This window comes from Cervus elaphus, chromosome 33, assembly GCF_910594005.1.
Source record: "Cervus elaphus chromosome 33, mCerEla1.1, whole genome shotgun sequence".
Taxonomy (NCBI): Eukaryota; Metazoa; Chordata; class Mammalia; order Artiodactyla; family Cervidae; genus Cervus; species Cervus elaphus.
Window position 1 is genome coordinate 72,229,764 of NC_057847.1, and position 22,048 is coordinate 72,251,811.

Sequence of the window (22,048 nt, forward strand, 5' to 3'; positions counted from 1 at the left end):
AAAGTATTGAATACACTACTTCATTTAAATGCATTTGATGGGTGCTAGTTTATTAGTTGCAACACTGGCATGGTTTAGATTGGTATGGTGACTCCATGTGGTTTGAAACTCATGTTTCTTCTGTGTCATTGGTCTACTGCCCTTAGCATGTTGTCCTTGTCCTAGCTGTCCAGTGACTCACCAAGCATCACTTTTGTATCCCAGAGTGAGGTAGAAAGAGAAGTAGCATCTACCACTACCCTTAAGGGGATAGTGTGAAAATTGTAAAAACCACATTGATTTTTGTGCATATGTTATATAAATATCTTAGGTTTTTTAAAAATAAACACAATGATTTTCACTAAGGGAAGAAAGAAAGAAAGTTAGTTGCTCAGTTGTGTCCAGCTCTTTGCAAGCCAGTGGACTGTAGCCCACCAGGCTCCTCTGTCCATGGGATTATCCGGGCAAGAATATTGGAGTGGGTTGCCATTTCCTTCTCCAGAGAATCTTCCCCACCCAGGGATCCAACCTGGGTCTCCTACATTTCAGGCAGATTTTTTACTGTCTGAGCCACCAGGGAAAGCTTAGGGCTTCCCTACGCCCAAGCCCTTTCTAAGGAAGAAATAAATACAAAAGAAATATATTGCATCAATCTGTTTATTTATATATCTCCTAAATGAGATGGCCAAGCTTTTCAATATCTGTGATTATTATTAATAGATTTTTGTAATTAGTCACTTATATAACACTTAATAGAAATATGATAACTGACAGAAGCTATTATTTTAGAAAATCACCACAATTATATTGAGAAAAGAAACATAAATTTCCCTGGTAGGTCACTATCTAGGAAAAAATTAAATATAAAATAAAAAGTTGATGCAGTGAACCTCTTCAAAATTAAATATTTTTGTTCTCCAGAGGACACTGTAAACAAAATGAAAAGGCAAAACTCAGTCTTTCGTAAAGTATATAGTTGATAACGGACTTATCCAAAAAACATAAAGGACTCTTAGGTCCTTTAAATTTTTAACTTAATCTAAAAGAATAGGCAAAATTTGTGAATAGATACTTCCACCAAAGGAGTTATACAAATGGCAGATAAATACAAAAAGATGCTCAGTCAACAGTGAAATGCAAGTTAAAACCACAGTGAACTATTTTCGTTCACCCACTGGAATAACTCCAATTAAGAAGAACAACAGTGGAACTTCCTTGGTGGTCCAGTGGATAGGACTTCATGTTTCCAGTGCAGGAGACTTGAGTTTGATACCTGCTCAGCAAACTAGATCCCACATGCCCAAGTAAGAGCTCGCATGCTGCAGCTGAGACCTGATGCAGCCAAATAAATAAATATTTAAAAACTTTAAAAATGATAGTACCAAGTGATGGCAAGGAAGCAGAGCACCTAGAAATCTCATATATTGCTGGTGGGAATGCAAAGTAATAGACCAACTTAAGAAAACTGGCATTTCTTAAAGATTAAATTGAGATTTCCTGGATAATCTGGCAATTCTGTTCCTAGATATTTGCCCAAGAGAAATGAAAACATAAGTTTGTATAAAGATGTGCACACTGTGTTCATAGCTATATTATTCATAATAGCACAAAACAGAATTTCAAATGTCCATCAGTTGGTGACTCCACAGGCAAATTACATCTATGCAGTGGGATACTGTTTAGCAGCAGAAGAAGTGAACTATTTACACACTAAACATCATGGGTGACCCTACCTTCAAAACATGACGTCAAGTGTAAGCGGCCTGACACAAAAGATGGCGTACTGTTTCTCTATATGAGATTCTAGAAAGCACGTATTATAGAGACAACAGACCGCTTGGTTGCCAGGGATTAAAAATGAGAGGAAATTGACTGCAAAGGGATGCTAAGGTGACATTTTCAGGTGATGCAAATTGCTATATAGTGATTTTGATGGACGTTATACAACTCAGTACATTTGTCAAAACTCATTGACTTGTTCATTTAAAATTGGGATGTTGCATTTTATATATAAATTATACCTCTCTAAAGTTCATAAAAGAAAGCAAAGGTCATTTCATATTTTATCTCAATATCTTTAAATTCTTCTGTGTAATTCAACTTGTGTTACGGTTAGAGGAAAGTACAAAACAGCTTGAGACATGGTCCTTGCCTAAAAGTGAGCACATAAAAATTAATTACAAAACATAAGAAGATTGGTGAGTTAAGTGTTTCAGAAAAAGCAGTTATGATTGTTTATTTTCATAATGGTAAATGTGTATCTTCAATTTTAATGCTTTTCTGATTTACTGAAGAGAATTAAACATTTTTTATTAACTTTACATATTATGTAAATGTCAAAATCAGAAATTCTTTTCAGATGATATGGGTTAAAATAATTAAATTTTTCTGTATTTTCAAAATTCTTTAGTGTGTGTGTATATATATATTTTTTATTATAAAATAAAGATTCTGGAAGAGTTTTTGGCAAATTACTTTGGCAGTACCAATGATGTAATTTTACCAGGGAAAATTTTAATGTCTTCATGATATTTAAGGTGGTTTTTTTGTTTTGTTTTGTTTTAATTGGAGGATAATTGCTTTACAGTATTGTGTTGGCCTTTGCCTTATTTGAGGTGGTTTTTAAAGGATGAATAGAAATTTCCTCAATGAAGAGGGAGTATGGAAGAGGAATGTGTTTCTGGAAGGTTCAGTCAGAGAATTTGGGGTAAAGGTACCAAACATTTGCAGAGGCCTCATAGTGAGAAAGGATGTGGCAGGTTCAAATGATGGGATATGTGGTTTGATCTTTGTTTATTTATGTTTGGCTGTGCTGGGTCTTGGTTGCTGTGCGGACTTTTCTCTAGTTGCAGAGAGCTGGGGCTTCTCATCATGGTGGCTTCTCTTGTTGAGGAGCCCAGGCTCTAGGGCACGTGGGCTCAGTCGTTGCAGCTCACAGGCTTTGGAGCACAGGCTCAGTAGTTTTGGTGCTTGGGCCCAGTTGCTCTGTGGCTTGTGGGGTCTTCCAGGATCAGGGATCAAACCCACATCTCCTGCATTGGCAGGTGGATTCTTTACCACTGAGCCACCAAGGAAGCCCCTGATTTTTCTTTTTTTTTTTTCAGTTATCTTCACTGAGGACAGAAGCAAGGGGGTAAGATTTTAAGATGATACTGCTTAGAAGAGAAATTGGGATTCAGATTTTGAAGGATCTTATACATTCCACATGCTGTTGTTCAGTTACTCAGTCATGTCCGACTCTGTGACTCCAAGGACCGCAGCACACCACGTCCCCCTGTCCCTCACCATCTCCTGGGGTTGGCTCAAGTTCATGTCCATTGCATCAGTGATGCCGTCCAGCTGTCTCATCCTATGTTGCCCCCTTCTCCTGCCTTCAATCTTTCCCAGCATCAGGGTCTTTTCCAGTGAGTCAGCTCTTCACATCAGGTGACCAAAATATTGGAGCTTCAGCATCAGTGTTTTCAATGAGTATTCAGGGTTGATTTACTTTAAGATTGACTGGTTTGATCTTCTTACGGTCCAAGGGACTCACAAGAGTTTTCTCCAGCACCACAGTTCCAAGGCATCAATTCTTTAGCACTCTGCCTTCTTTACAGTCTGGCACTCACAACCATACATGACCACTGCAAAGACCATAGCCTTGACTATACAAACCTTTGTTGGCAAAGCGATGTCTTTGTTTTTCAACACACTGTCTAGGTTTGTCATAGCTTACTTGCCAAGAAGCAATCATCTGATTTCATGGCTGCACTAACCATCTGCAGTGACTTTAGAGCCCCAGAAGAGGAAATCTGTCACTGTTTCCACCTTTTCCCCTTCTATTTTCCATGAAGTGATGGGGCTGGATGCTGTGATCTTTTTTTAATATTTAGTTTTAAGTCAGCTTTTTCACTTTCCTCCTTCACCCTCACCAAGAGGTAGTTTAGTTTCTCTTTCCTTTCTGCCATTAAAGGGTATCTTCTGCATATCTGAGGTTGTTGATGTTTCTCCCACTAATCTTGATTCCATCTTGTCACTCACCCATTCTGGCATTTCTCATGATGTGCTCAATGTGTAAGTTAAATAAACAGGGTGACAGCAGACAGCCTTGTCTTACTCCTTTCTTAGTCCTGAGCCGGTCAGTTGTTGCATGTAGGGTTCTAACTGTTTTTTGACCCACATGTAGGTTTCTCAGCAGACAGGTAAGATAGGTATTCCCATCTCGTGAAGAGTTTTCCACAGTTTGTTATGATCTGCACAGTCAAAGGCTTTAGCGTAGTAGATGAAACAGAGATAGATGTTTTTTTTGTGGCCCCACAAGAGACTGAGCCAGACTTGCCGGTCAGTGTCCAGGAGTCTCCAGTGGAGGTATGGGTTGATGGTGGCCTGCCACAGGGCAGGGTCACTGACTACAACAGTCCTGGGAGCCTCGGCGGGCTGGCCTAAGTCCTTTCGAAGGAGATTAAGGCAAGGAAGAAAATCACTCACAGATTTTAATGCATTTTATCTGTACCTGATAACCCTGCAACTTGGATGTCCTTAGCATTGTTTTGTGGATAAGGAATAAGAAATACCAGAGAAGCTAACTGGGCCAAGGTTAATAAGTTTGATAAATATGAAGTGGAACCTTAAGCTTGGGTCTTTCAGATTCTGAAACACAAGCTTCTCAGTTAACCTCTTCTTTCGAAAGTAGAGCTATGTGTAGAAAAGTTATGTTCCATGTGATAAATATACTTCCTCATTTCTTTCTACATATGGTTAGCCCTAAATTATCCAGTTCAAGTTCATACTTTTAAAATGTTGAGTACTGGATTGGAAATTACTTGGATTCTGTAAATCAGACTTCATTAAAATTATTGCTTATCAAAAAACATCATTAGTAAAATGAAAAGGGAAGGGGACAGGTCTATTTCCCAGTCCAGCAGGTAAAGATTTTGCAACTTGTTACTCCTATTCTCAGAAGAAGAAAAAAAAAAACCTGAAAAAACTCAAAATCAACAACTCTTTTTAGATCTTTCAGAGAATTGAAAACACAGGGCATACTGCATTTCTGAAAGCTGGAGAAACAGATGAATACGAGAAATGACAGCTTACCAGGTCTAGAAACCACTGCCTCAGCAGTACCTGGCCGGAGTACGTAAAGGGTGGTTGGCAAATTGCTGGAGACAGAGCAGAGACTGGCTTGTTAGATAAACACTCCCTCAGGCCCTGCTTGCTTAGAAAGGGCCCTCTGCTACCAGGGGTCTCAGGGCCAAGGTTGACAGAAAATCCGCTTGTGATCGAAGGGCAGGGTATCGGGGTTGAGCAGGGATGTAACTAGTTTGAAATATGCTCAGAGCCTTCTTTTCTCATTAGCAAAGATCTGCCCTTAAGGAAGTCTATTTATACTTAATCAAAATGGGTTGCCAGGGCCTAACCTTGTGGAGGAAGGGAAGTCCTGCCTCTACTTTTTGTTTCGGCTCAGGAGGGGTGAGTTGCAGAGCGCTGAAGGGTGCAGCCAAGAGGCCCAAACCACTAACCCACTGAGACCAGATCACAGGATTAGAGACTGGCTTCTGCCCAACCCCAGACTTAACTGCCACATCACCAGGGCTCCTATATAATAACAAAGGTTCAAAATTTAACTATAAAACTCAGACCAATTAAGGAGGACTCTCTTGGGAAACCCAAAGGCAACAGGGGAGACAAAATCAAGGACAGTAGAAGAGATAGCCTCAAATGCTTACCACAGAAACTCTTCCTTCAGAATAGCCACAGTTTGAATTGAATTAGTTTCTAAAGGAATTCATGACACAGGGCACTGTTGAAAATGATAGAGCCGTGTGTTGGCAGTTAGAGAAGCTCACAGCTGGGTGTGGTTTTTGAAAGGATGGGGTGATTGATGCTGCTGTCATTTCAGTATTACTTGGGGCACACCCAGGGCTGTGCCTTCCCGCAGAGCAGTAGGAGAAACATACTGAAGATTGGGGTGCAGAGTTCATGCAGGTGAACTGCCAGATAATAATAGACTGGGAAGATGGGATTCTCCAGGCAAGAATACTGGAGTGGGTTGCCGTTTCCTTTTCCAGGGAACTTCCTGACCCAGGGATCAAACCCATGTCTCCATGCTGTTTCTTCAGCACTTAATCTCAGGTTCAGTGGGGAGCTCAGGTGTGTTATGTAGCTAATGCATTACAGTAAGCAAATAATGAGGCTCAAGATCCACTGGAAATCAAATCTTCCACCATCGTGGATCTGGTTGGTTCTAACCAGTTTTTGTCATGTCGTGTGGCTGTGTCATTCTTTTAGAGACTGTGCCCTGCCTGCTTCCCTCTTGTTTCAGTACTGTGCCTAGCAATAGCAAAATGCATATTCCTTTCAAGGATACGTAGTTCATTTATTAGAAGAGGAAATATGTTAGCCATAAAACAAGCTTCAACAGTTTTTTTTTAATTGAGTTATAATTAGTGTAACATTAATTTCAGGTATACAGCATAGTAGTTTAGTATTTTGTATACATTATGAAACAATCACTATAATAAGTCCAGTTATCATATGTCACTATATAAAACTATTACATGTTTTTGACTGTATTCCCTCTGTATGTAGTACACGCCCATGACTTATTTTATACATGGAAATTTGTGCTCTTAATCCCTTGCACATATTTGTCTTTATCTGCACCGACCCTTCCCCTTGGCAACCATTCATTTGCTGTTTATATCTGAGTCACTTTTTCGTTTTTTAGATTCTGCATATAAATAAAATCATAAGGTATTTGTTTTTCTAGTTATTTCATTTTTATAATACCTTCCTGGTCCATCCATGTTGCCACAATGATAAGATTTCTTTTTAATGACTGAATAATAATGCTTTTAAACTGTGGTGTTGGAGAAGACTCTTGAGAGTCCCTTGGACTGCAAGGAGATCCAACCAGTCCATCCTAAAGGAGAGCAGTCCTGGGTGTTCATTGGAAGGACTGATGTTGAAGCTGAAACTCCCAATACTTCAGCCACCTGATGTGAAGAACTAACTCTTTTGAAAAGACCCTGATGCTGGGAAAGATTGAAGGCAAGAGGAGAAGGGGATGACAGAGGATGAGATGGTTGGATGGTATTACTGCCTCAATGGACATGAGTTTGAGTAAACTCCAGGAGTTGGTGATGGACAGGGAGGCCTGGCGTGCTGCAATCCATGGGGTCTCAAAGAGTCAGACACGACTGACTGACTGAACTGAACTGAACTGAATATTCATACACATCTACACACACACATCACATCTTCTTTATCCACTCGTTATTAGTGGGCACTTAGATTGTTTCTGTATCTTGGCTGTTACAAACAGTGCTGCAGTGAACATTGTTGTTCAGCTGCCAAGTTGTGTCTCCTGCTTCTCCTCCTGCCCTCACATCTTTCCTAGCAGCAGTCTTCTGATGAGTTGGCTGTTCACATCAGGTGGCCAAAGTATTGGAGCTTCAGCTTCAGCATCAGTCCTTCCAGTGAGTATTCAGGGTTGATTTTCTTTAAGATTGACTGCTTTGATCTCCTTGCTGTCCAGTGGACTCTTTAAGAGTCTTCTTCAGCTCCACAGTTTGAAAGCATTGGTTCTTCAGTGCTCTGCCTTCTTTATGGTCCAGCTCTCACATCTGTACATGACTACTGGAAAGACCATAGTCTTGATTATATGCACCTTTGTCATCAAAGTGATGTCTTTGCTTTTTAATACACTGTTTAGGTTTGTCATAGTTTTTCTTCTAAGAAGCAGTCGTCTTTTAATTTCATGATTGTAGTCACCATTCACAGTGATTTTGGAGCCGAGGAAGAGAAAATCTGTCACTGGTTCCACCTTTTCCCCTTCTACTTGCCATGAAGTGTTGGGACCAGATGCCATGATCTTAGTTTTTTTGAATGTTGAGTCTTAAACAAGCTTTTTCACCCTCATCAAGGGGATCAAGGGGTTCTTCAGTTCCTCTTCTCTTTATGCCTTTAAAGTCATATCATTTGCATATCTGAGGTTGTTGATATTTCTCCCAGCAGTCTGTATTCCAGCTTGTAGCTCATCCAGCCCAGCATTTCGCATGATGTGCTCTGCATATAAGTGAAATAAAGGAGTGACAATAAACAACCTTGTCATACTCCTTTCCCAATTTTTAATCAGTCAGTTGTTTCATATAAGGTTCTAAATGTTGCTTCTTGAAATGAACAGAAGGATACATAAATCTTTTTGATTCAGTGTTTTTATTTACTTTGGATAAATACCCAGAAGTGGAACTGCTGGATCATACAGTAGTTCTGTTTTTAGTTTTTTGGGGGCCCTCTGTACTGTTTTCCATGATAATGGCACATATTTACATTCCCACCAACAGTGCACAGAGATTCTCTTTTCTCTACATCCTTATCAACATTTGTTATTTCTTATCATTTTGATAATAGCCATTCTGACAGGTGTGAGATGGTATCTCATTGTAGTTTGCATTTCTCTGATAGTGATGTTGAGCATCTTTTAATGTCACTGTGTATATCTTTGTAAAAATGCCTCTTCAGGTCTTCTGCCTATTTTTTTTAATCAAATTTTTTATATTGAGTTGTATGCTTTTTGTATACTTAGATATCAACCCCTTACTGGGTGTATCATTTGCGAATATCTTCTCTTGTTTGGTGGGCTGCCTTTTCTTTTTGTTGGTTTCCTTCACTGTGCAAAGTTTTTTAATTTGATGCAGTCCTATTGTTTATTTTTGCTTTTGCTTCTCTTACCTGAGGAGACATATCCAAAAAATATTACTAAGACTGATGTCAAAAGAGGTTACTATCTGTGTTTTCTTCTTGGAGTTTTATGTTTTCAGGCATTAACATTTTTTGTCTTTAATCCATTTTGAATTTGTTTTTGTATGTGGTGTGACAGAGTTGTCCAGTTTCATTTTTCTGCATGTAGCATCCAGTTTTCCCAGCATCATTTATTAAAGAGACTATCTTTTCTCCATTGTACATTCTTTCCTTGTTGTCATAAATTAATTGACCATGTGAGCATGGGTTTATTTCTGGGCCCTCTATTCTGTTTCACTGATCTTTATATCTATTTCTGTGCCAGTGTCAGACTGTTTTGGTTACTGTAGCTTTGTAATATATAGTCTGATGTCGGGGAGCCCAGTACCTCTGGCTTTATTGTTTCTGAAGATTGCTTTGGATATTTGGGTCTTTTGTGGTACCATACAAATTAGATGATTATTTGTTCTAGTTCTGTGAAAAGTATCTTTTATACTCCTCCCCTTTCATGTTTTATGTTTTTAATGTTATATTTTGCACCTTTTAATTTGCATATCCCTTACTAGTTGTAGTTTTAGTGTTTTCCACAAGTGGCTGCACTAATTGACATTCCCATCGACAATGCGTGAGAATTCTCTTTTCTCCACATTCTCACCCAACATTCATTGTCTTTCTGATGCTAGCCATTCTGACAGATGTGAAGTGGTATCTCTTTGTAGTTTCGATTTGTATTTCTCTGATAATTAGCAGTATTGAGCATATTTTCATATGCATGTTGGCCACCTGCATTTCCTTTTTGGAAGCATATCTATTCAGTTCTATTTTTCCTTGGGTTGTTTGATTTTTGTTTTGTTTTCATGTTGAATTGTATGAGCTGTTTATATGTGTTGGATGTTAACCCCTTATTGGTCTTAACATTTGCCAATATTTTCTCTCATTCAGTAGATTGTCTTTTTGTTGTTGGTTTCCTTTCTATGCAAAAGCTTTCAAGTTTAGTTAGGTCTCATTTGTTTGTTTTTATTTCATTTGTTTTAGGATATGGTTCACAAAAAGTGTTGCTATGATTTATGTCAAAAACTATTTGCTTATGTTTTCCTCTAGGAGTTTTGTGGTATCCAGTCTTATTTAATCCATTTCAAATTTAGTTTTGTATATGGTGTTAGAGAATGTTCTAACCTCATTTTTTAACATATAGCTGTCCAGTTTTCCCAGCACCACTTATTGAAGAGACTGTCTTCATTGTATATTCTTTGTTCCTTTGCCATTGATTCATGACCATAGGTGCATGCATGAGCTTACTTCTGGACTTTCTGTCCTCTTCCATTGATTTCTGTGTCTGTTTTTGTGCCAGTACCATACTGTTTTGATTTCTGTAGCTTTGTAGTATAGTTTGAAGTCAGGGAGCGTGATTCCCTCTGCTGTTTTTCTTTCTCAGGATTGTTTGGCTGTCATTTGTATTTCTGTACAAAATTTGAAATTATTTGTTCTAGTTCTGTGAAAAATGCATTGGTATTTTGATAGAGATTGCTGTGAATATGTAGATTGCTTTGGGTAATATGGTCATTTTAAGAATAATAATAATTCCAATCTAAGAATGCGGTGTATCTTTCCATATGTTTGCATCATTTTCAGTGTCTCTCATCAGTGTCTTTCAGTTTTCCAAGTACATGTCTTTCATTTTCTTAGGTAGGTTTATTCCCAGGTATTTTATTCTCTTTACTGTGATAGTAAATGGGCTTGTTTTAATTTCTCTTTCTGTTAGTTTGTTGTTAGTGTTTAGAAGTGGAGCAGGTTTCTGAATATTAATTTTATATTTTGGTACCCTTTTTCATGATTTTCATTTCTGTGCTTACATTGCCCATCTTTTCTTGCTCTCTGCTTTATCCACTGGGGCTCTTAGCCTGTTGATTAAGTTGTTTTAAACTCTCAGAATGATAATTCCAGCACTCCTTTCACATCTGGTCCTGATACATACTGTGTCTTCATGTTGTGCTTTTGCCTTTTGGTATCCCTTGTAATTTTTTTCTTGATGGGCTGATCTGATATCCTGGTAAAAGATTGTTGTTCATTCACTAAGTTGTGTCTGATTCTTTGCGACCCCATGAACTGCAGCACTCCAGGCTCCCCTGTCTTTCACTATGTCCTGGAGTTTGCTTCAGCTCATGTCCCTTGAGTCAGTGATGCCATCTAACCATCTCATCCTCTGTCACCACCTTCTCCTCCTGCCCTCAGTTTTTCCCAGCATCAAAGGTCTTTTCCAGTGAGTTGGGTCTTCACATAGCATGGCCAAAGCGTTGGAGCTTCAGCGTCAGTCCTTCCGTGAATATTCAGGGTTGATTGGTAACCTTGGTAAAAGGAACTGCTGTAAATAGGCTCTTAGTAATGTAGTGATGAGGTGTGAATGGGGTGGGTGGGGCGGGGGGTGGTGGTCCTGTGATTAGCTGGGCCTCTACCTCTGGGTCTCTGGATTGTGAGGTTCACAAGTGTTTTCTCAGTTTTTTTCTCCCTCTTTGGGTGGGACAAGATTTCTAGAGTGGACTGAAATCGGGTATTTTCTTTCCCTGGATCATTTAAGGCTCTTGTTAACTTGTTTCCCCTAATCAGGGTATTTTCCTCTGATATTTACTGTTGTAATTTGTTTGAGCTTCTGGAGATAAATCTTAGAATTCTGTGAGGGCCTCCCTATGACTGGGTCCTCTTAGAGTTCTTCACTCTCATAGTTAACCATACTGAGCCTTCAACAATTCATGAAATACAGTTCAGGTTCTCCTACCCTGGCACTGCTTCCTCTGGCGGTTTCTGCTCCCAGTACTCTTCTCTGGCAATCTCTGATTCTCTGTACTCAGCTGTTCATCTCTCAGATCTCGGAGGTTGCAGCTTGCCCTGTGCTCTTCTCTTTCTTACGGATCCAAGAAGAATTTATGATTTTTAAGTCTGTTGAGCTTTTTACTTGTTGCTAGGATGTAGTGGTGATTTCTAAGCTCTTTACATGCAGAACAAGAAAACTACTTGTAGTTTTAAATAATAAATAAACTATATTTTTGGTATTCTTGAATTTTTAACTTGTAATATGTGTTTTTATGTTATTTTTTGGATACAAAATTGAAAAGTGGATAAGTTCACAGTAAATGTTCTGGTAAAATAGCTCAACTGAGCGTATAAATTCTAATTTTTTTTTATGACGAAACTTTCAATTTTTTAATGTGTATATGTATATATATTCTTTAGTGCATATGTACATATAGTTAAATAGATATTACTAAACATGCAATTAAAGGATTATTTTTTACTACTCTTTGGTTGATACTTTTATCTTTGTTCAATATTTTAAATACTTCAATTCATTCTCTTTTTATCCAGGTTGAAAATTGTGAAAATTTCTTTTAAGTGCAAACAATTTTTTATTCAGTTAAGAAAAGAATTGGTGAGTATTGTTCTTATTAATATAAATTGTTTATAAAGAAATAAATAGTTATTCATTACAGAACTTTTAGTGTAAATAAAAGTGTTATTAATACTATTAATAACTGCCAACTAAGTTAATTAATTTACAGTTTGTGACAAAGTATTTCTCCAGTGTTTCTGTGGTTCTGATCCAAGGTTATTCTAGATAGCTGTTCTGCTGTCTCTTGAACATAGAAACTAATTTCAGTTGTGATATTCATTGTCAGTCCCCGTATTCTATTCATAAGGTCAGTAACTGAGAATTTATATGTCCTTTTTCTTTGCATCTTTCTTGTTTTAAACTAAATCTGTAGCACTTCCTTTTATATGTAAGTTCATTTCATTGTAGGGAATCTGAGTGTTTAGTTTTGTTTATAGTTCATGAACGTGTAGTACATTTCCTGTCTTTGTTAGAATGGTAATGTCCTTTTTTTATGTTATCAACAAATACAACATGTTGAGTTATCATAGAAAGTACAGAATTGTAAAGAGTGTCATCTTATAAATGGTTTTTATCTATTTCATCAAATTAAATTAGCCTTATCCTTTGACATTATTAGAAGTCTTGACAAATTAACGCATACTTTAGGGTGTTTATATGTTTGCAAAATGTATTTGAATCAAATGCATTTTATAGAAGATCGTGATCTACTGAATATAATTCATCATCATTTATATTCACAAAACATGAAATTTTTTGAAGAGAGTTTTTGAAGTAAATCAGGCGGAAATTAAGTATAGTGCTTGATAGGTATATAATATACAATGTTATTATGTAGACCATTACTACTACCTCAGAAGCTGGTATTATTGCTAATACAGCTGATGCACTAGCAGTTATTAACTCTCCCAAAAGGTGAATACTATTCTCATTTGTAGCATCATGAATTAGTTTGTCCTGTTTTGAACTTTTAAAATATGAAATCATACAGAATGTTTTTGTCTGCCTTCTTTCCCGTAGCATTGGGAAGTTCGTCTGTGTTGTTTCGCAGAGCAGTAGTTTGCTCCATTGCTATGTGGAGTTCTACTGAATGAATATACTATCAATTCGTTAGTTATGTTAATGGACAGTTTTGCTATTTCTGAATGTGGCTATTATGATTAATGCTGTTAATGAACATTATTGTACATGTTTCAATAAATGTTTAGAGGAATAAAATATATTAAATCATGTCTGGAAACTGGAGAACAGACATTTTACTTTTGATAATTATTTTGGTAGGAGGTGATATTGGGGCCAATTTTTCCATTTTGCTTCCTGTGGTACTGTTGTTATTTGTAATAATAATAATATAGTATCTGACATTTCTGGAGATCTTACTATGTGCCTGATAATGTGTATCAACTATTTTCATATCATTTAGCCTTCACAACTATTCTCTGAGGTAGTGTTAGTACATACAAAGCAACTCTTAAGCATAATTAAGAATTCTCTGGTGATCAATAAGTAATATTTTAACATATAATTTTCTAGCATCACCATTTAATATTTATACATGGACATTTTACTATATTTTAGTTACATAAAAAAATCTTCATAACCTTTTGATAGGCAAAGATTGCCTTAACAGGATGTAGAAGGTAAATGAACATTAAAGGAGAAGATCGATAATTTGGACTGTGTTAAAATTAAGAACTATGGCAAATAGCATAGAATATGTGTATAATAAACACACATACCATGTCCTTGGTTGTATCTCCAAGTCAATCCAGAAATATATTAGTGATTTGAACAGACACTCCAGAGTTGAGAACAGAACTGAGAATATCTCTTCGTCCAGTAACATGAACCTTGTTAAACAGCAGAGAAATGCAAATTATAACCAGAATGCGATAATTCCTCACAGCCATCAGAATAGTGTAATGAAAAGATTGGTGAACCCAGTGATTTGGGAGTATGTAGAGCATTCATTGCTTGTAGGAGGAAGTGAATATTGAGCTAATGATCTTGGGAAACTGTTGGGTGATATCTACTAGAGGTGAGCACATGACATCTATGATCCAACAATAAAAATTCGCACCTACATGCATCAGACAAAATACAAGAATATACATAGGAACAATATTCTTACATTACCAAGCTAGAAAGAGTAAATGTCTGTCAACAGTAAGTGGATGACTTGGTCTCTTCATACAATAGAATACTGTGTAGAGTGAAAATGAGTCAATTACTACTTCACAATTAAATGGAGGAATATAGAAACATAATAATGAACAAAAGAAGTCAAGATAATACATGTATGGGTCCATGTATGTAAAATTGAAAACAAGTGTAACCAAACTGTGGTCATAAAGTCAGAGGGGTAGTCACCTTTATAGAGGTAATCTGGTAGAAAGGGAGGATGAAGGATGCTCACAAGTGCTGCTAATGACACATTTCTGAATCACGTTGGGAGGGTCAAAGGTTACAGACACTGTGAAAATCAGAGCTCTACTTTTATGACACATCTGCCTTGCTGTAGATAGTTTATTATTTCAGTGAAACGGTTTACTTAAATAGTTCAGTTCAGTCGCTAAGTCGTGTCCAACTCTTTGCGACCCCATGAATCGCAGCATGGCAGGCCTCCCTGTCCATCACCAGCTCCCGGAGTTTACTAAAACTCATGCCCATCGAGTCAGTGATGCCATCCAGCCATCTCATCCTCTGTCGCCCCCTTCTCCTCCTGCCCCCAATCCCTCCCAGCATCAGGATCTTTTCCAACGAGTCAACTCTTCGCATCAGGTAGCCAAAGTACTGGAGTTTCAGCTTCAGCATCAGTCCTTCCAATGAACACCCAGGACTTCTCTCCTCCAGGATGAACTGGTTGGATCTCCTTGCAGTCCAAGGGACTCTCAAGAGTCTTCTCCAATACTGTAGTTCAGAAGCATCAATTTTTTGGCACTCAGCTCTCTTCACAGTCCAACTCTCACATCCATACATGACCACTGGAAAAACCGTAGCCTTGACCAGATGGACCTTTGTTGGCAAAGTAATGTCTCTGCTTTTTAATATGCTATCTAGGTTTGTCATAACTTTCCTTCCAAGGTGTAAGCATCTTTTAATTTCATGGCTGCAGTCACCATCTGCAGTGATTTTGGAGCCCAAAAAAATAAAGTCTGTCACTGTTTCCACTGTTTCCCCATCTATTTGCCATGAAGTGATGGGACCAGATGCCATGATCTTAAGTTTTCTGAATGTTAAGCTTTAAGCCAACTTTTTTACTCTCCTCTTTCACTTTCATCAAGAGGCTTTTTATTTCCTCTTCCCTTTCTGCCGTAAGGGTGGTGTCATCTGCATATCTGAGGTTATTGATATTTCTCCCAGCAGTCTTGATTCCAGCTTGTGCTTCTTCCAGCCCAGCGTTTCTCATGATGTACTCTGCATATAAGTTAAATAAGCAGGGTGACAATATACAGCCTTGATGTACTCCTTTTCCTATTTAGAACCAGTCTGTTGTTCCATGTTCAGTTCTAACTATTGCTTCCTGACCTGCATACAGGTTTCTCAAGAGGCAGGTCAGATGGTGTGGTATTCCCATCTCTTCCAGAATTTTCCACAGTTTATTGTGATCCACACAGTCAAAGGCTTTGGCGTAGTCAATAAAGCAGAAATAGGTGTTTTTCTGGAACTCTCTTGCGTTTTTGATGATCCATTGGATATTGGCAATTTGATCTTTGGTTCTTCTGCCTTTTCTAAAACCAGCTTGAACATTAATAGTAATTGGTGCCAAATTTTTTTAGAAGTTCAAGAAATGTTTCTATTCTGTTTCTACTTTTAAAATGAGTTTCAGAATAGTGTTCACAAATGCTGAATGTTTTTATTTATTTATTTACAATCTAGACAGATTTATAAATTTAAAAATATTGTTGAAAGGTATGTTGGTATATCTTAAAGTTTAATTTGTGGGCAAGGGTTATATTTTGAAATGATTATAGCTATTAAGTTTTGAAAATAGGTATATATCAAGTTTTAAATTTATTTGTGAAAGTGAAAGTCGCTCAGTCCTGTCCGACTCTTTGCAACCCCATGGACTATACAGTCCATGGAATTCTCCAAGCCAGAATACTGGAGTGGGTCGCCTTTCCCTTCTCCAGGGGATCTTCCCAACCCAGGGATCGAACCTAGGTCTCTCATATTGCAGGCAGATTCTTTACCAGCTGAGCCAGAAGGGAAGCCCTAAATTTATTTCTCACTGTGCTCTAAAGTAAAAGTTCCTATGAGTTGTAACATTGCCAAATGAGGTCCACATTTTGCCACCTTATTTATATTACTGCTTCTTTATTGGATAAGCAGAAAAGACACAAGAAGGATTAGTATTCGTAGGACTAGAATATTTATCTGTAAAAAATAAATGGAGCATTAGATTCTGACATTTTCATGATATTCTCTGCCTTTTGTCATTTATTACAGCATGAATCTAGAGAAACATTACTGGGATTTAACATGGTGAATTACAGAGCATGTAAAAACTTGTGGAAAGCATGTGTAGAACATCACACATTCTTCCGTTTGGACAGACCGCTTCCACCTCAAAAGAATTTTTTTGCACATTATTTTACATTAGGTTCAAAATTCCGGTACTGGTAAGTATTGCTTATGCTTTGATTCTTTACTGTTGATTTTTCCTCCCCTTAAATAAAGGTCTAGTTTATTGAACCAGATAATCTGTTACTCATAGATGCCATCTGAGTCAAAATCTCCGTGAAATGTGGCCTCCTTTATTTATATCAGCAAAAAGTTCTGTAGGTTCTCAGCATATAAACAGACTTAAGAAACCTGTTCCATTGACAATTCCAGGTCATTATTTTCTAAAGAAAATCAACCATATTATTTACAACCTACTCATGTTATAATTTCATTGTATCTTTGTTAAATATTTACAAGAAAACCTTTTCATGAGGAAAATATTCAGGTGTGTCCCAGAAAAGATTTATATCATAAACCTCAAGCGTTTATAATCGCCCTATTTGTAATCAGCAAAAACAAAACACAGCATGTAGCATACATAGTACAGGATATACCATCAAAAATACATCCTCCTCCAGATAAGTAGTAAAAATAGCCCCAAAACTCATGATCAGCACTTAACCAGAATTAAGGAAATTGTAATCACAAAAAAGGCACAGAAGATTCTTAAGTGGCTTGATGTTATGATTGACTTCCCTGTCACCATCCTAAAAGCAGTATTGGGAAAAGTAAGGTATTGGTACTTGTAAATTTAAAGGTAATTAGTTTTAGATAGTGAGTATGACAACAGTTGTAACAGTCAAGGAAAAATCAAACAGTCTTGTCTATTGGTGCTAAATCTTAGCAGGGACAGACGAGATCCCCATGAGAGAGCAGTGCAGACCGTAACGGCGTTCCCTCAATAAACTGCATCCCTAACCTAAAGACCACCAGGCTTGTTCTGCAAGAGCTACACTTTGCAGAATTTTTTATTCCCTCTCTTCTTGAAAATACGATATACCCAGTAAATATACACACACCACTTCATTTAGGCAATAAAAAAATTAACAGACTATAGTAACCTGTTTTTAACCATAATTTAAACCAGACTCAGATGAAAAAAGAAAAATCAAGTAACTTACCCTCACTGTACCATAGAAAACAAAATTAAATCATGATGACTATAGACACAAAAGACAGTTAAGGAAACCACTTTGGGAGAAAATTATCCCTAAAACAGGATGAAATTTTTACCTGGATGTTGATTTTTAAAAACTAAGCTCAATGGACTTCCCTGGGGTCCAGTGGTTACGGCTCTGTGCTTCCACTGCAGGAGGCGCAGGTTCGATTCCTTGTCGAGGCACCAAGATGCCGCATGCCACGTGGGGCAACCAAACAAAACAAAACAAAAAAGAAGGAGGCAGATTTCTCATCATGGAAGTTAAAGTACTATACAGTAAATTAAATAGTTCTTTTTGAAAAATGAACTCAAGAACTATGTCATTTAAGAAGGAAATACTGGTTCACATGGGAGCAACACTTGCCGTTCAGGCTGTTCGTGCCCCGGGGGAATGGGGACCTCGTCCTGGCAGATTTTACACTTTTAGAACAACTTTATTAATACATAATTGACATACAATAAGCTACCATATTTAAAGTTTAAAATTTTTTGTTTGGAATATGTAATGTATATCCATCCATGAACCCACACCGCAATTAAGACGGTAAGTGTGTCCACCCTGGGGTTTTCCTCATGCTCTTCTGAAACGCCCTTTCTCCCGCCTGTCTGTCTCTATGTAGCCACTGGTGTGTTTTCTGTACCTAAATATCGGTTTGCATTTTCTAGGATTTTATGTAAATTGAGGCACACATTTTAAATATTCTCTGTTTATGTTATATACTCTTTTTCTCAGCATAATTATTCTGAAATTAATCCATTTTGTTGCCTGGATTGATAGTTCATTTCTTTTTAGTGTAGGGTAGTATTCCATGTGTAGGTATAACACAATTTGTTTATCCATTCACTTAATTGTGGATATCCGACAGACTGTTTCTCCATTTGGATTACTTTCGGGCTTGGACTGTTAGGAATAAAGCTGCTGTGGACATTAGCGTGGAAGGATGTGTATGGACATTTGCTTTAAGTTCCCTAGGAGTGGAATGACCAGATCATATAGTAGATGTATGTTTAACTTTCTAAGAAACTGTTGGTCGTTTTCCAAAGAACTTGTGTCATTTTACGCACCTGCTCGCTGTGTTTGAGAGTTCCAGTTCCACCACATTCAAACCACTGCCTCCTGGTATCCTTTCACGTGGCTAGTTTTCTGAAAAGCACATAAGTTTGATAAGTTCAATTTACCAGCTTTTTCTTTCATAGATCTTTCTTTTGTCATATTTAAGAAATCTTTGCCTAACCCACAGTCGGAGAGATTTATTCCTTTGTTTTCTTCTGAGTTTTATAGTTTTAACTCTTATATTTAGGTCTGTGATCCATTTGAAAGTAATTTTTGTATATGGTGTGAAGTATGGATTGAAGTTCATCTTTTTGTATGAGGATATCCAGTTGTTCCAGCATTTTTTTGTTAAAGAGGTTACTCTTTCTCCACAGCACTGCCTTTGCACCTTTGCTGAAAATCAGTATAGTCCATATTTGTGTGGACACATTTCCGGGCTTTTTTTAATAGTAAGTCTTAGTCCAGCTTTCCCAGCAGAGGGGGTGTTGGGGGCCATGGCACGTCTGGGTGGCCTCAGAGCCTGCTGCGCACGGAGCCCTGCACCCTCACCTCCGTCCTGGGTGCCAGGGGCCGGAGGTGCGCCCGGGGCCCACAAGACGGGTGTGCACAGAGGTCGTCTGTGCCTGGGGGCCGAGTGAGGCGAGGTTCTGGTGCCCCTCAGAGCATCGCAGGGTGGGGTGAGGGGCCCGCGCACTGCCGTGCTCTCCGTCCCATTCCAATTCTGAATCATCAAGAACAGAATGAGGTAGCAGTCGTTCAGTGGGGAGTTTGTCTACTGTGAATTAGGGGCCTCCTGCTAGTCTCTGTTCTTGGCTAGTCCCAGAACATGGGGTTGCCTTGTGTGTGCCAGCAAGAAGTACAGTGATGGGCAGGAAGGAAGGACAGTGACTCTTCGCCTGTGAAGATGGGCAAGAATGGTCAGCCATCAGCGGCCCATCTGTGGGTCCAGCTCAGCCCTGGCGGCTGCGCGTGTGGCTCTTGTCCCTCCAGGACTCACTTCAGGACAGAACTGCTCTGCGATCCTGAGTTTCCCACCCAAGATGGGGGTCCCGCTGCGCAGTCCAGGGCCCGTCCTCAGCTCCTCAGGAGAGTGCACCAGCGTGGAGCCAGGTGGCCTTGCCGGACTCACACAGCACTGGACACGCACATCCAGTCTTCTCACAGGGGTGCCGCAGAGTCGGAGAAAGTCACAACCGTGGGTTTGTCCTCCAATGAAGAAGAATCTGCAGGCTTAAGAAAATAATTTTGTGTGGAATGATGCTATGTTGAAAATCAGTTCTGTGTGCCTTTCCCTGCTAGGTGTGGATCAGCAGGGCTGAGGCAGCAGATGTGTTTATAGATGTGTAACCAGAGACAGCCTGGAATCCAGAAACTCCAGGTCAGAGCAGCAGATGTAGTGAAGAGGACAAGAGGATTAGGGGTGCCATGTGTGTTGGTGGCGGCAGGGATGCCCAAGACAGTGGTGTTCCGTCTCTGGTGGCCACAGCCCGTTTGGGGTCCTAATCCTGAAATCCTCCAGCCAGGTGGTCAGGGAGCTGCAGAATCTTCTGGGCCAGCTGCGCCTACAGTCCTAAGGTGTTCTTCACTGTGTTTGGATCATCTCCCCTGGACCCATGAGGAGAAGTCTAGATGAGGCTTAAGAATAGTGCTGAGAACTTGACTTTTATAGTTAAAACCATTAAACACAGTGTTTTCAGCACAGCGTGTTAAAGTGAATGGAAGGATTTAATGCCTTTTTCAAGGAGGGTGTCTCCATATTGGCAAAACCAGAGAATAAATGGGTCTTAAATAAATCGTCTTAAATCCAATAGTATTTGTCTTCCAACTTTGTTCTTTTTAAAAGTTGTTTGAATATTCTAGGTCCATTGCATTTCCATCTGAATTTTAGAATTAGCTGATCAATTTCTATAGAAAACACTTCTGGAATTCTAATTGGAATTGTGCTGAAACTATAGATCAGTTTCAGGAGAATTGACGTGGTATTGAGTTTTCTGACTCATGAAACATGGTATCTTTTTATTTAAATCTTATTCCTCTGTAGTTTTCAGTATACAGGTTTTTCACATCTTTGTCAAATGTATCGTTAATTATTTCATGTTGTTGATGCTATTAGAAATTGTCTTACTATGTTTTAATTTCAGATTGTTCATCACAGAAATGCAATTTTTTTTATGTTGCTCTTACTTTTTCTTTAAACTTTGCTTTACCTCGTGTCTTCCAGGAGCTTTTAAAAAACTCTTTTCCAGCGATTTTCTTCCTGGAGGATAGAGACAGTTCTATTCTTCCTTTCTATTTTGATCTTTTTTCAAATTATTTGTTTTATTTTTGGCTGTGCCGGATCTGTATTGCTGCATGCAGGCTTTCTCTGGTTGTGTTTGGGCCCCTCTTGTTGCAGAGTTCAGGCTCTAGGGCATGTAAGCTTCAGTAGTTGCGGCGCGTGGGCTCAGTGGTTGTGACTTGTGGGTTCTAGAATGTGGGCTTAGTAGTTTGGCGCACCGTCTTAGTTGTCCCACAGGATGTGGGATCTTTCTGGACCAGTGATTGAATAGGTGTCCCCTGCATTGGCAGGTGGATTCTTAACCACTGGACCACCAGGGCAGTGGTCATCTTCTTTATTCTTTTTTTTTGCTGGTTGCTCCAGTGTAGTGTTGAGTAGAAGTGGTGAGAGCAGGTGTCGTGCCTTGTTCTGATCTTAGTGGGGACCTCAGTCTTTCATTCTTAAGTGCGCTGTTGGTTTTGGGCTTTCACAGATGCTGTATATCAGGCATGTTAAGGAAGTTCCTCTATGTCTCATTTGTGGTAAGTTTTTGTTAGGATTTTTGGATGTTAATTTTTGTCAAAAGCTTTTTCTGCACCTATAACATTGACAATATGGGTTTTCTTTTTATTTATTTGCTGAATTATATTGATTGATTTTTCAAGTGGTAAAGTAACCCTGCATTTCTGAAAGAAACCCCACTTATGATATGTTATCCTTTTTATATATCATTTTATTCAGTTTGCTTGCATTTAGTTTAGAATGTTTGCATCTGTGTCCATAAAGGATATTTCTCCTCAGTTTTCTTGTAATATTGTTATCAGATTTGGTGTCTTTGAATGAGCTGGGAAGTATTGCTTCATTTTCAGTCTTCTCAAAGAGTCTCTGTAGTAATATTATTTCCCTTTAAATATTTGATGGAATTTTCCAGTTCTGTTCTTCTAATGCAGAAGTATGATTTACAGGAGGCTTTTGAACAGCACATTT

General features: G+C 38.5%; 1 protein-coding gene across 3 annotated transcripts in view; it reads left to right on the forward strand.

Annotated features, from left to right (window-relative positions):
• The window catches only part of PTPN4 (protein tyrosine phosphatase non-receptor type 4), a 189,355-nt gene that overhangs the window by 101,509 nt on the left and 65,798 nt on the right, over window positions 1–22,048 (forward strand). For all 3 annotated transcript variants that reach the window (XM_043894708.1, XM_043894710.1, XM_043894709.1), the window contains exons 11-12: window positions 12,061–12,124; window positions 16,535–16,707. In XM_043894708.1, the coding sequence (XP_043750643.1) occupies window positions 12,061–12,124; window positions 16,535–16,707 (237 nt within the window). The remainder of the gene's footprint in view (window positions 1–12,060; window positions 12,125–16,534; window positions 16,708–22,048) is intronic.